This window comes from Pempheris klunzingeri, chromosome 3, assembly GCF_042242105.1.
Source record: "Pempheris klunzingeri isolate RE-2024b chromosome 3, fPemKlu1.hap1, whole genome shotgun sequence".
Taxonomy (NCBI): domain Eukaryota; kingdom Metazoa; phylum Chordata; class Actinopteri; order Acropomatiformes; family Pempheridae; genus Pempheris; species Pempheris klunzingeri.
In genome coordinates this window covers 29,726,351-29,740,891 of record NC_092014.1, presented here as the reverse complement: position 1 = coordinate 29,740,891, position 14,541 = coordinate 29,726,351, and the positions used below count along the sequence as shown (strand labels likewise).

Here is a 14,541-nt window from a genome sequence, read left to right as displayed (position 1 = left end):
TTGTCACTCTTTGTGTCTGTGATTTATAATGCTATGTTTTACTTAGATTCTTACCTTATAAGGAAGAAAACCATTTGTGCTTATGATACGCCCAATTGCCTACAATATTCTGTCTGATATCTCCTTGTGCCAGTCAACTCCTTCACTCTCCTGTGGTGTGGATGACTTGACTCTCTTGCGCAAGATAATAAAGAGTTCAGTTTGCTTGACATTGTACCGAGCTTGTGTGGCATGAGGAGCTCAGGCAACCTTAATCTAACGTCACCATGAACTTAGCCACGCAGGTCAGATACCACTGGGCAGGACCTGTTTTCAAAAATCAATTTTATTAATAAACTTAATCATAAGAAAATAAACAAAATCACACACCAGATCAAACACTTGATAAAATGGGCAGAAAAATATAAAACCACAGGGCTGGGGGCTTACCATGCGGCAGGATAACCAAGAAGGAAGAAGGAGTCCCTCAAATGAATCACCCGTGACACTGCAAATACACACGCACACAAAATCAAAAAAAAGGAGGGAGGGGACCGTGAAGAACGCACCACCACCAGGAAGTAACTGCCGCAGTCAGCCCACAGCACCTGAAAGCAGCAGAAACACACAGATTAATACAACGTGCCCATAAACATAACAAAAACTGGTGTGGACTAAACAAAGAAATCCCAAAGAAACAATGATTTAATAACTAAAAAAACAATAAATGAAGCAAAATAAATTTATGTAAATATACAAACAAATCAGATTAACACAATACAAATGAAACCAAAATACCAAACAAATTACTAAATCTATCATTAGACAATCAAACGAAAAAAAGAACTTAATTTGTGAAGGTCTTCTTCATAAGGCCCGTGTCACGAGGTGTGGACAGCCACGCATTTCCAGACGGTGCGTGACACCATTAGCCTTATGTTACAAAACGGGACAGTCAGCCGCTGAACCAAAGCAGAGTCCTCTCTGCGCTGACCCCACGCCGCAATGGAACCAAACACAAAACAAAGAGAAACCAGAAGAATACAAAAATAACAAGAAGAATACAAAAATAACAAGAACCAAAACAGCAGTGTAGTCCAGGGAGTGATGATAGCAGCGGGCAGGCAGTTGCTCCAAGCAGCGCAGCAAATCCCCAAGCCCCCGGAGGATATGGGCCTCGATGGTTGGCTCAACCGCACAGCCTAAAAGTTACGCTCTATGTTAGCAAGGTAAACGGCAGACAAAAGGGCAGGCAGACAACGTGGAATCTACGTACCGGAGCGAGCAAGTGACCGTACACAGTGGTGCGCCAGTGAATCTCTCGCTCTCTCTCTCTATCTCTCTCTCTCTCTCTCTCCTGCCCCGGCCGTCAGCCGCGCTGAAAGGAGCGGAGATCTTGTGATTCCCACACACGCTAACGTGCAACCGAAAGGAAGAAAGACGGCAGGGTACTCACCTGGGAGGAAACTCAGGGTGCCCGAATGGGAAACCCCAACACACGGTGCACGCACCAAACAAAGGGGCTGCCACGCCACACAGCGCTGCCACGCCGCACCAGTCACCACGGGAGTCAGCAAAGCGCGGAAGAGACCTGTACTGCCGCCACAGCCCTGAACTTAAAAGTTCCCCTGGCACCGCCCTGCAATCAATACCTGCGCCGCACCTGGCACCGCCCCACCATCAATACCTGCGCCGCTGGCACAGTGCCCAGCCGTCACAGTGCCCAGCAGTGGCAAAAAGGGGGAACAACACCCGGCCACACTTGGTTTTATTTCAAATAGCGATTTTCCACTACGGGGGACATTGGGGAAAGGAGTCTAATAGTTCCACAGACAAAGAAACATGCGGTCTTCACCATGTGCTATTCACCGTATAGTGAAGCACAACAGTTATTATTAGTATTATTACGATTATTATTATCATTATTATCATGATGTCATGTTAGTCCTGCAGGATGTTCTGTGAAGTGATATATTGCAAAGATTTCAGTGTGAAGAAACCTCCTTTAATAGCAGGGTGTATTGTGAAACGACAGGATTGTTTCCCAGCAGTCTGGATTGTGTAAAATAATGAATGGCCTCAATGCCCACACACATATCACTTCTGTCAGCGCTGGTAAACGGTCATGAAACCCTTTTATCAGCTCTTATCTTGTTCCAGTGATGATGTTAATGATTTGACGCATAAGGTGGGTCTGTGCTGAAAGACTGTTTATAAAGAGCACGGCAGCTTTCACGTTCACAACAGTTGATACTGATTTTCTACAAGGTAAGAAGGATATTACAGCTTCAAGAGTTCAGCTGTCGCAATTTGAAATTTAGACATTAGAGAATTATAATCCTTTTGAAAAAAATGTAGATCACATCCTGATTCTGTTTTCCTCCAGACCTTCATCATGTTGGCCATGAAGACTGAGCTGCTCATCTCTCTCCTCTGTGTCACACTCTCTGCAGCAGGTAAGACTCCAAACAGCAGTACTGACAATTCACCTTAACTTCAAGACCAAACAGGATGTTAATGTCTTACAAAATCAGCTCATATGATCTTCAGGTTAATGTATGGTCTGTAAATTTACAGACAACTCAGTCTATTTGGTTAGAGAAGAACTGTTGTCGAGGTTGAACACAAAGCTTGGTCTCTAGTGTTAAAGACAAGCTCCAGCTGTCCTCCAGAGCAAACCACCAACCACAAGAGGTATTGTTTGCAGGACAACGTAAGCACAGGGGGTTCCACTGTACTGTAGTCTTGCAGCATACTGAGTTACAAAAAAGGTCGGCGATGCTAAGATCATGATCAAACAAACGATTAACAAACTCTTGACATTAACTACATAGCTAACCGAATGTGTTTCCTCTCAGTTGATTCATTGGAACAGGCCGTTGGCGTTTCAGCCACAGCTCAGTGTCTTTTAACCTGCTGTCACTCACTGTTGACAGCGGCAAAACGTCCACAGTTATTTATTTATTTATCATGTTCATTATTACCTTTCTGTCTGAAATAAGACAAATATTTTTCACTGTTGATGCTTTGATACTCATTTGACATGTGTTTTATGTCGTGTTTTTCCTCTCAGCTGTGCCGGTTGCAGATGTCCAACAAGCTGAACTCGTAGCCCCAGGTAAGTGTCTGTTTAGCTGCTTTCTACCCTTTGACTCCTGTTAAAGCTGTTAAGTTCTGATGTTTGATATTAGCAGTGAACTAAAAGGACAGTTTGGGATATGAGGTCACTAAAGCCATATGTTATATTTATATAATTTTCTTTAAGGAGCTGATCATGTTCTTCCTCTCAGATGTGGCAGTAGCAGATGTCCAACAGGAGGAAGCTGCTCTTCCAGCCTCAGGTCAGTGTCTGGCGCTCCACTCTTATTGATCTTTACAGACTCCTGAACACTGAACATATTTACAGCATCATGTTCTGACCTCGCTTTAGATGACACAGCAAACATTGCGCTGGAGAATCTAACGAAGGCCAACGTACCACGGTAAGCTCATTTCAAGAAGCAATACACAGTAACAGTAATAACATTAAACACAGTGTTGTAGTGACTCTAAATTGTCCGTAGGTGTGAGTGTGAGCCTGAATGGTCGTCTGTCTCTATGTGTCGGCCCTGTGACTGACTGGCGACCGGTCCAGGCTGTAACCAACCTGCAGATTTGACATATTGGAAATAAACAACTATCTTTTTTGACATTTGAGAATAAAGACTGGATGCAGAGGAAACGGCTTTGTCCAGAAAACAAAAAGAAAAATTAGAAATGAATCGATAAAGCTCACTTAATAACACTCTTTATCTTGTTTCAATCTGTACACATTTATTACACATCTATTCTAAGCTAAGCTAAACTAATACTTCTGGCTCTATCCTCAAATGTATTGAACAGACATGACAGTGGTGTCAAACTCCAGCAAACAAACAGATAATAAACATTAGCACGCCTCCGTTGACTGATGCCTAACTGTACATTCTGTGTCAAAATAAAGGTTAAATGTTACATTTAACTGTTTAGAGGGAGCATCTTCAAATTGTCCTCAAGGATGGCAACCATACCAGGACAACTTGTCATGATCCTGCTGTCTTTTTCCCTCTTGTGTGTTTTGTCTCCCCCTGTCTGTCACCGGAGTGGAATCAGGAGGGTCATCTTTCCACACACCTGCAGTAATCACTCACCTGGTCCTCATCAGCAATCTAGCCTCTACTCCTCCCCAGTCTTTTTAAGCCCAGTTCACTCTCTCCCTCACTGCCAGAATCTCCATTTCCCTCGTGGTTACATACGGCTCCTTGTATCACTATTCCCTAGCGTTTGCCTTTTTGCTTCCTTCCCTCGTCCTGGCCCTGTCTGATTGTTTCCCCAGGTCTCCAGCCCGCTCCCTCCTGGTCTCCTCCCCGGCCCTGTCTCCCTCATCTCCAGCCTGCTCCCTCCTGGTCTCCTCCCCGGCCCTGTCTCCCTCATCTCCAGCCTGCTCCCTCCTGGTCTCCTCCCCAGCCCTGTCTCCCTCATCTCCAGCCTGCTCCCTCCTGGTCTCCTCCCCGGCCCTGTCTCCCTCGTCTCCAGCCTGCTCCCTCCTGGTCTCCTCCCCGGCCCTGTCTCCCTCGTCTCCAGCTTGCTCCCTCCTGGTCTCCTCCCCGGCCCTGTCTCCCCCGTCTCCAGCCTGCTCCCTCCTGGTCTCCTCTACGGTCTGGTTCCTTCGTCTCCACCACCGGTTCAGTCCCTCACTCCACCAGCCTGCACCTCCCGGCTTTCTCCTTGTGCTCTGTTCAATAAACTTTCCATTCTCCAACCCTAGTCGGTGTCAGTCTGCATTGTGGGTCCAGCCAGCTCGGTTCCTCACAACACAACTGTTACCTGCTGGTCAACCTCACTTACTCCTGGAGTAATGCAGAGGTAAGACGTAGATGTGCATGTCTAATTCCGTCTGACTTACATTTAAGAAACTTGACGAGACATAACATCCTCTTTATTTGTAGTCTGTTCTGTATTTGGGGGTTTTTTTTGTTTGTTTTTTTGTAAAGCTGATGCTATAAAGTTTACCCACACTGCAATAAATGAATAAATAAATACAAGAATTGATCAACTCACTGACCTTAAATGGTATCTATGTACGCAGATAGTTTTGGTTTTAATTGTGTCTGAGGTTGCTGCCTCCAGTTTTAAATGAGGCGCTCACAGTGCTGACATAACATCTGTCTTCCTCTGACTTTTCAGTAGACAGCAGATCATTGAATCTGCTCTCTGTTCCACCTTTGTGTTCATGCCTTTACTTGTGTGTCCTCCCTCTCTCTGGTCTCTTCCCCGGCCCTGTCTCCCTCGTCTCCAGCTTGCTCCCTCCTGGTCTCCTCCCCGGCCCTGTCGGCCCTGTCTCCCCCGTCTCCAGCCTGCTCCCTCCTGGTCTCCTCTACGGTCTGGTTCCTTCGTCTCCACCACCGGTTCAGTCCCTCACTCCACCAGCCTGCACCTCCCGGCTTTCTCCTTGTGCTCTGTTCAATAAACTTTCCATTCTCCAACCCTAGCCGGTGTCAGTCTGCATTGTGGGTCCAGCCAGCTCGGTTCCTCACAACACAACTGTTACCTGCTGGTCAACCTCACTTACTCCTGGAGTAATGCAGAGGTAAGACGTAGATGTGCATGTCTAATTCCGTCTGACTTACATTTAAGAAACTTGACGAGACATAACATCCTCTTTATTTGTAGTCTGTTCTGTATTTGGGTTTTTTTTTTTTTTTTTTTTTTTTTTAAAGCTGATGCTATAAAGTTTACCCACACTGCAATAAATGAATAAATAAATACAAGAATTGATCAACTCACTGACCTTAAATGGTATCTATGTACGCAGATAGTTTTGGTTTTAACCCTTTAGGCGCTTTAGGCGTTTTTTCAAGAAAATATAGCCTTTTGAAATCTTGATATCAAAATTGTATAAGTTGAAAGTAGTTTGAGATAAAGGTATACTGTCAATGAGAAAATTGTTCAGTATGACTCAAAGTCTGTGATGGGAGTGAAATTATTCATCTAATTTGCATATTATGACGTCACAAGGTGGCGGACATATTGGAAAATGTTCAATTTTGATATCAAGGTTTCAAAAGGCTATAACTTTAAAGTGGTTTGAGATAAAGGCATACTGTAAATGTGAAATATCTTTAGTATGAAACGAAATTTGGGATAGGCTCCAGAATTCATCATTCAGAAAAAGAGAGATGAAATCAATGGGCTCAGAATTTGTCAGATCGTCTCCACAATAACCAACAGGCTCATCAAAATTTCGGATCCACTTTTGATACTCTTCCTCTTCTCTCAAGAACTGCCAGCCATCATCATCATTATCATCACCGCCGTGATTTATGGTGCGGCGATGAACGCCACCTCCGCCGCTATTAGCGGTGTGTTTTCTCCCGCGTCTGCCACGACAACCGCGGTTGTTTTCATCCCCGCTACATTCACCCATATTTGCGGTGTTATGAGCCCCCCTGCCACCTCGACCACGTCCCCTGCTTGACGATCGCAGAACGCTTCACCCCGGCCACGCTGAGGCTATACCATGTGCTGATTGTGGACTATGGCGCGCGGACTCGCCGTCACTACTAATGTCAGTTTCTGCTTCACTGGACAACTGCATGTCTTCCTCCTCGGAATCGGAGTCAGCCAGTACCTGACAAAGTACTTAGTTGATGGTAAACCGACCTCTCGGCATCATGAGTAAATGAAAAAACACTCTTTCGCTCTCGCTACGCTCTGCACTACTACTTCTGCTTCGCCGCCGCGTCTCTGCGCCGGAGGGTGTTTTACAAACTCTTTTTACTGTAATTCTTTGAATAGAACCACGCCCACAAATGCTGCTCAGATTACAGGCACACATGTCCGCCATGTCCTGGTGAAAAGTAATAACAAGATTCGGCACCACATTTATAGAAACAGTCTGTTTTATTCAGCAATGTTGCTTGTCGCAATTTTGCGACTTTGGCGCTTAGAGGGTTAATTGTGTCTGAGGTTGCTGCCTCCAGTTTTAAATGAGGCGCTCACAGTGCTGACATAACATCTGTCTTCCTCTGACTTTTCAGTAGACAGCAGATCATTGAATCTGCTCTCTGTTCCACCTTTGTGTTCATGCCTTTACTTGTGTGTCCTCCCCTCTCTCTGTCCAGTTTCTGTGTGAGAGCTTGGGTGCAAGTCTGGCGTCAGCCCACAATCTGTGGGAAGACAGGTTCCTGAAGCAGCTGGCCTGGAAGGCTGGTTTCTTAACAGCCTGGATAGGTGGATACAGATTCCAGGTCTGATAAGCTTTACAAAAAGTGACTTTTCCACAATGCTGTAACAAACAAACGCTCACTGTACGTGAAACCATCTCCTCCGCAGGGCTTCTGGAGGTGGGATGATGGTACACCGTTCAACTACAACAACTGGTACTCCCATAACAGCCCAAGCAGCTATGACTGTCTCTATTTGAACAGCCAAGGTAAGACCACACACTGAAGTGAAGGGATGAATCGGCTTCCACACTAGCAATTGAATTGTTTGGAAATGAGACATTTAGCATTTGTTTTTAAGGGCCTACACCCCAGCAGTGTACAGTGTAAATGATATATGTATGAGGGGTGAATGGGATGAATCCATGAGGACTCAGCTGTTCTTTGTCGTGTATTGGTTAGATTTTCCTTGTTTTGAATGAGACTGACAACACAGCTTTAATCAGTAGCTGTGTATGTTGTTGATCTGCAGACAGTCGAGGCTGGTCCAATGTGCGCTGCCACTTAGGACATCCATTCATCTGCTCACTTAAAGTCATCTACTGCTAGTGACTATCACAGACCATCCTGATACAGGGATCAACAGCTGTTGCATGTTGCCAATTGTGGCAACCAGTGCCTTCCATGGATTGTTTACAATGGCATACATATCACCTTACCTCTCTGGTAAGGCAAGTGTATTGATGATTGAATAGTTTTGTTTTTCAGATGCTCTGTGCAGATAGAAAATAAATAGTTTCGTAAACGTTCCTACTGTCATTATTTTGTGTGTTATGCTTTGTACTGAGACTGTATTCTCCACTGTGTGAGAATCTTAAAGCCACAATATGAAAACAGCTGAAGTGGGTTTGCATTATTTCATATTTTTTCAGGAATACAAGTGCAGATGTTTCTGAACACTTTGGGGCCCTAATCGACATCTTACACTGGTGACCCACCAAACCAAAACCCCTCACACTAAGGCTTCAAATTCCCGGTCATTTTAATATTTCGGAATGAATGACTAGTCATACTTTACTCTCAATAATTTTTGATTAAATACACAACAAATAATTTTTGATTAAAGCACAAGTATTTATAACTGTGTACAAGAAGTGTTCATTAATTTTATTTTATTTTTTCTTTGTACTGTTTTCTTGATTTTATGAATTCTTTCTATTTCTTTTTTTTTTTTTTTAATTGTAAATCATCTCTAATGACTCATGTTGGTGTTCACATTATTTTTAGTTGATTTTGTTATTTGATGGTTGTCTGTCTTGTTAAATGTCATGCCAGTAAAGCCTGTTGAAGTGAATTGCACTTAACTGAAAACAGTTTACCAGTTGTCATGGTAATAAAGTTTTTTTTTTTTAAAATTGATTTGTGTTTGTTTGTTTGAAACTCAGAATTCTATTTTGGCTTTGATATCCTGGAACTCCCTGATGTCATGGATGATGACATCTTGAAAAAGTCTATAAGTAAAGTTGGTCAGACACCTTCTGTTACCTTCAGAGTGAGAGCCAGAGCGTACAACTATACTGTGTTTGGAAAGGATTTGGAAGCATTTCACGCCATAAATGTCTTCCCCAACTTCTACTTCGACCTTAGTTACAAAGAAATCTACGATGGTGGAGAACAACGACACACCTTGTCTGCTGGACAGGAGCCTTTGGGATCTGTTTAACGAAACTAGAGTGCCATTGAGTCTTAATGAAATTCGCCCTGTGATGCAGCAGCTATTCGTAGCACTTGACGCCCTGAAAGATATCGGCATCGTACATGGGGACCTGAAACCTGACAACATAATGCTTGTCAACCACAAGGATCAGCCATTCAGGCTGAAGCTCATCGACTTCGGTCTGGCAATTCCAGTCCTCGGATTTTACACTGGGATGATCGTACAGGCTGAACCATACAGGGCTCCAGAGGTGACCCTGGGCCTTCCCCTGTCCGAGGCTATTGACATGTGGTCAGTGGGATGTGTCATGTCCTTCCTGTACTTTGGCTGTAACATCTTCGGTGGAGACTGTGACTATCATAGGATGAAAGCTATGATACACATGCTCGGTCAACCAGAGGATCTCCTGCTGAGTGCTGGCAAGAACACCTCATCGTTTTTCAGCAGAGAGGAGGGCTCCAGCAGTCCAGGGTGGAGACTGAAGTCACCAGAGGAGTACAAGCAGGCCACTGGTAAAGAGCCTGACGTTGAGTGGGAGTTTTTCCAGCAGACAGGAAATCTGGAGTATGAAGTGAAGAATTTCCCAGAGAAAAGCAGAGCTCTTGAATATGAGGATAGGATGGCATTTTTAAGCCTCCTAAAATCGATTCTGCAAATGGACGCTGGAAAGAGAATCACACCCAGGGAAGCCCTAGCACACCCTTTCATCACAATGGTTCACCTGGCTGAGACCATCTCGTATGCAAATGCTGGCCTTCAGCTCATGACCGTTACCCTCTCCCACAGTTTGGATGAGTCAGATAATCCTCTCTCCGACACTGAGGGTTACAGTGGTACCAATGCTGATGTTGACACTTCCTGTAACCAAGATGCAGTACCAGCCACCAGTTGCATCTTTAATGGCCATTCATCAATTCCAAGTTCCAGTGACAAAGACACTATAATATCAGCCAGCAGTGTCTCCTCAGGTGACAGCTCTTCCACTTGGTCCAGTGACGAAGGCTGGGACAGCGAGCCAGTAGGAGACATTGCTACTGCCACTGAGGAAGACTCAGGTGCTGCTCTTCCTCGCAATGACAGCCCTACAAACATGGAGGAGAACAACGACACACCTTATGAACCATTTCAGGTCCAGAGGTCTGATATCCTCCCTGGCGAGTCCACCTGCTACGTGGTGATGGACTTTATAGGTGAGGGAAGTTTTGGCATAGTTGCCAAGTGTGTCGATATGACAACAAACAACTCGGTGGCAGTTAAGATCCTCAGCGACATTGATGACTGCAGCTGGGAATTGGAGATGCTGAAAGCAATCAGCGCTCTTGACCCAGAAAAGACAAACATAGTAAGATTCATGGACAGTTTCACGTACCACAGCTTCTCCTGCCTGGCCTTTGAGATGCTGGACAGGAGCCTTTGGGACCTACTGGACAAAACTAGAAAGCCATTGGATCTTAATGAAATTCGCACTGTGATGCAGCAGCTATTTGTAACATTTGACGCCCTGAAAGATATCGGCATCGTACATGGGGACCTGAAACCTGACAACATAATGCTTGTCAACCACAGGGCTCAGCCGTTCAGCGTGAAGCTCATCGACTTCGGTGCGGCCCTTCCAGTCAGAAAATTATACACTGGCATGACCATACAGGCTCCAGCATACAGGGCTCCAGAGGTGACCCTGGGCCTTCCCCTGTCTGAGGCTTTTGACATGTGGTCAGTGGGATGTGTCATGTCCTTCCTGTACTTTGGTTGTGACATCTTCGGTGGAGACTGTGACTATCATAGGATGAAAGCTATGATACACATGCTGGGTCAACCAGAGGATCTCCTGCTGAGTGCTGGCAAGAACACCTTGTCGTTTTTCAGCAGAGACGAGGGCTCCAGCAGTCCAGGGTGGAGACTGAAGTCACAAAGGGAGTACGAGCAGGCCACTGGTAATGAGCCTGACGTTGACTGGGAGTTTTTCCAGCAGACAGGAAATCTGGAGTATGAAGTGAAGAATTTCCCAGAGAAAGGCAGCGCTCTTGAATATGAGGATAGGATGGCATTTTTAAGCCTCCTAAAATCGATTCTGCAAATGGACGCTGAAAAGAGAATCACACCCAGGGAAGCCCTAGCACACCCTTTCATCACAATGGCTCACCTGGCTGAGACCAGCTCGTATGCAAATGCTGACCTCATGACCGTTACCCTCTCCCACAGTTTGAATGAGTCAGATAATCCTCTCTCCAACACTGAGGGTTACAGTGGTACCAATGCTGATGTTGACACTTCCCGTAACCAAGATGCAGTACCAGCCACCAGTTGCATCTTTAATGGACACTCATTAATTCCAAGTTCCAGTGACAAAGACACTATAATATCAGCCAGCAGTGTCTCCTCAGGTGACAGCTCTTCCACTTGGTCCAGTGAGGAAGACTGGGACAGCGAGCCAGTCGGAGACATTGCTACTGCCACTGAGGAAGACTCAGGTGCTGCTATTCCTCGCAATGACAGCCCTACAAACATGGAGGAGAACAACGACACACCTTACGAACCATTTCAGGTCCAGATGTCTGATATCCTTCCCGGTGAGTCCACCTGCTATGTGGTGATGGACTTTATAGGTGAGGGAGGTTTTGGCAAAGTTGCCAAGTGTGTCGATATGACAACAAACAACTCGGTGGCAGTTAAGATCCTCAAGGACAGGGATGACTACAGCTGGGAATTGGAGATGCTGAAAGCAATCAGCGCTCTTGACCCAGAAAAGACAAACATAGTAAGATTCATGGACAGTTTCACGTACCACAGCTTCTCCTGCCTGGCCTTTGAGATGCTGGACAGGAGCCTTTGGGACCTACTGGAGGAAACTAGAAAGCCATTGAATCTTAATGAAATTCGCACTGTGATGCAGCAGCTATTTGTAACATATGACGCCCTGAAAGATATCGGCATCGTACATGCGGACCTAAAACCTGACAACATAATGCTTGTCAACCACAGGGATCAGCCGTTCAGGGTGAAGCTCATCGACTTCGGTGTGGCCCTTCCAGTCAGAAAATTATACACTGGCATGACCATACAGGCTCCAGCGTACAGGGCTCCAGAGTTGACCCTGGGCCTTCCCCTGTCTGAGGCTGTTGACATGTGGTCAGTGGGATGCGTCATGTCCTTCCTGTACTTTGGCGGTGACATCTTCGGTGGAGACTGTGACTATCATAGGATGAAAGCTATGATACACATGCTGGGTCAACCAGAGGACCTCCTGCTGAGTGCTGGCAAGTACACCTCGTCGTTTTTCAGCAGAGAGGAGGGCTCCAGCAGTCCAGGGTGGAGACTGAAGTCACCAAGGGAGTATGAGCAGGCCACTGGTAACGAGCCTGACATTGAGTGGGAGTTTTTCCAAAAGAATGGAAATCTAGAGTATGAAGTGAAGAATTTCCCAGAGAAAGGCAGCGCTCGTGAATATGAGGATAGGATGGCATTTTTAAGCCTCCTAAAATCGATTCTGCATATGGACACTGGAAAGAGAATCACACCCAGGGAAGCCCTAGCACACCCTTTCATCACAATGGCTCACCTGGCTGAGACTATCTCGTATGCAAATGCTGACCTCATGACCGTTACCCTCTCCCACAGTTTGAATGAGACAGATAATCCTCTCTCCGACACTGAGGGTTACAGTGGTACCAATGCTGATGTTGACACTTCCCGTAACCAAGATGCAGTACCAGCCACCAGTTGCATCTTTAATGGACACTCATTAATTCCAAGTTCCAGTGACAAAGACACTATAATATCAGCCAGCAGTGTCTCCTCAGGTGACAGCTCTTCCACTTGTTCCAGTGACGAAGGCTGGGACAGCGAGCCAGTAGGAGACACTGCTACTGCCACTGAGGAAGACTCAGGTGCTGCTATTCCTCGCAATGACAGCCCTACAAACATGGAGGAGAACAACGACACACCTTATGAACCATTTCAGGTCCAGAGGTCTGATATCCTTCCCGGTGAGTCCACCTGCTATGTGGTGATGGACTTTATAGGTGAGGGAAGTTTTGGCATAGTTGCCAAGTGTGTCGATATGACAACAAACAACTCGGTGGCAGTTAAGATCCTCAAGGACATTGATGACTACAGCTGGGAATTGGAGATGCTGAAAGCAATCAGTGCTCTTGACCCAGAAAAGACAAACATAGTAAGATTCATGGACAGTTTCATGTACAACAGCTTCTCCTGCCTGGCCTTTGAGATGCTGGACAGGAGCCTTTACGACCTGCTGGATGAAACTAGAAAGCCATTGAATCTTAATGAAATTCGCACTGTGATGCAGCAGCTATTTGTAACATTTGACGCCCTGAAAGATATCGGCATCGTACATGGGGACCTGAAACCTGACAACATAATGCTTGTCAACCACAGGGATCAGCCATTCAGGGTGAAGCTCATTGACTTCGGTGTGGCCCTTCCAGTCAGAAAATTATACACTGGCATGACCATACAGGCTCCAGCATACAGGGCTCCAGAGTTGACCCTGGGCCTTCCCCTGTCAGAGGCCATTGACATGTGGTCAGTGGGATGCGTCATGTCCTTCCTGTACTTTTGTGGTGACAACTTCGATGGAGACTGTGACTATTATAGGATGAAAGCTATGATACACATGCTGGGTCAACCAGAGGATCTCCTGCTGAGTGCTGGCAAGTACACCTCGTCGTTTTTCAGCAGAGAGGAGGGCTCCAGCAGTCCAGGGTGGAGACTGAAGTCACCAAGGGAGTACGAGCAGGCCACTGGTAACGAGCCTGACATTGAGTGGGAGTTTTTCCAGCAGACAGGAAATCTGGAGTATGAAGTGAAGAATTTCCCAGAGAAAAGCAGAGCTCGTGAATATGAGGATAGGATGGCATTTTTAAGCCTCCTAAAATCGATTCTGCATATGGACGCTGGACAGAGAATCACACCCAGGGAAGCCCTAACACACCCTTTCATCACAATGGCTCACATGGCTGAGACCAGCTCGTATGCAGATGCTGCCCTTCAGCTCATGACCGTTACCCTCTCCCACAGTTTGAATGAGACAGATAATCCTCTTTCCGACACTGAGGACCACAGAGATGACCAGGCTGAAGGCTGGAACAGCGAGCCAGTAGGAGACACTGCTATTGCCACTGAGGAAGGTGCTGCTATTCCTCGCAATGACAGCTCTACAGACACAGATGACGACAACACAGAGGGAGCTGCAGCTGCCCCTGGACCTGCTGATGACGCTAACATCAAGAAGAAAAAGAAGAAAAACCTTTTTCAGAGGACCTGCAAACTCTTTCGTAGAGCGAAGATGAGAGTGGTTTCCGTCTTCAGACGTCAAAATAACTGAGTGTTTCCCCTTTTCCCCTTTCATTGTGAGGTTTACTCCGGGCGCTCCGGTTTCCCCCCACACTTCTAAAATATTCAAATAACTGACCTTTTCCCCTTTCGACTTTTCATCGTGAGGTTTACTCCGGGCGCTCCGGTTTCCCCCCGCACTTCTAAAATATTCAAATAACTGACCTTTTCCCCTTTCGACTTTTCATCGTGAGGTTTACTCCGGGCGCTCCAGTTTCCCCCCACACTTCTAAAATATTCAAATAACTGACCTTTTCCCCTTTCGACTTTTCATCGTGAGGTTTACTCCGGGTGCTCCGGTTTTCC

General features: G+C 45.9%; 1 protein-coding gene across 2 annotated transcripts; it reads left to right on the top strand.

The window, feature by feature from the left end:
• The first annotated feature begins 2,300 nt into the window (after positions 1–2,300).
• On the top strand, positions 2,301–7,950 carry LOC139199228 (type-2 ice-structuring protein-like). Of its 2 annotated transcripts, XM_070828265.1 has the most exons (8): positions 2,305–2,435; positions 3,053–3,097; positions 3,270–3,320; positions 3,988–4,038; positions 4,820–4,863; positions 7,122–7,247; positions 7,333–7,432; positions 7,696–7,950. In XM_070828265.1, the coding sequence occupies exons 1-8, from the start codon at positions 2,375–2,377 to the stop codon at positions 7,770–7,772; spliced, it is 555 nt and encodes a 184-aa protein (XP_070684366.1). In that variant the 5' UTR covers positions 2,305–2,374; the 3' UTR covers positions 7,773–7,950. The 2 variants fall into 2 exon arrangements, with proteins under 2 accessions (XP_070684367.1, XP_070684366.1); XM_070828266.1 differs by lacking the exon at positions 3,053–3,097 and having other exon boundaries at positions 2,301–2,435.
• Positions 7,951–14,541: the final 6,591 nt, after the last annotated feature.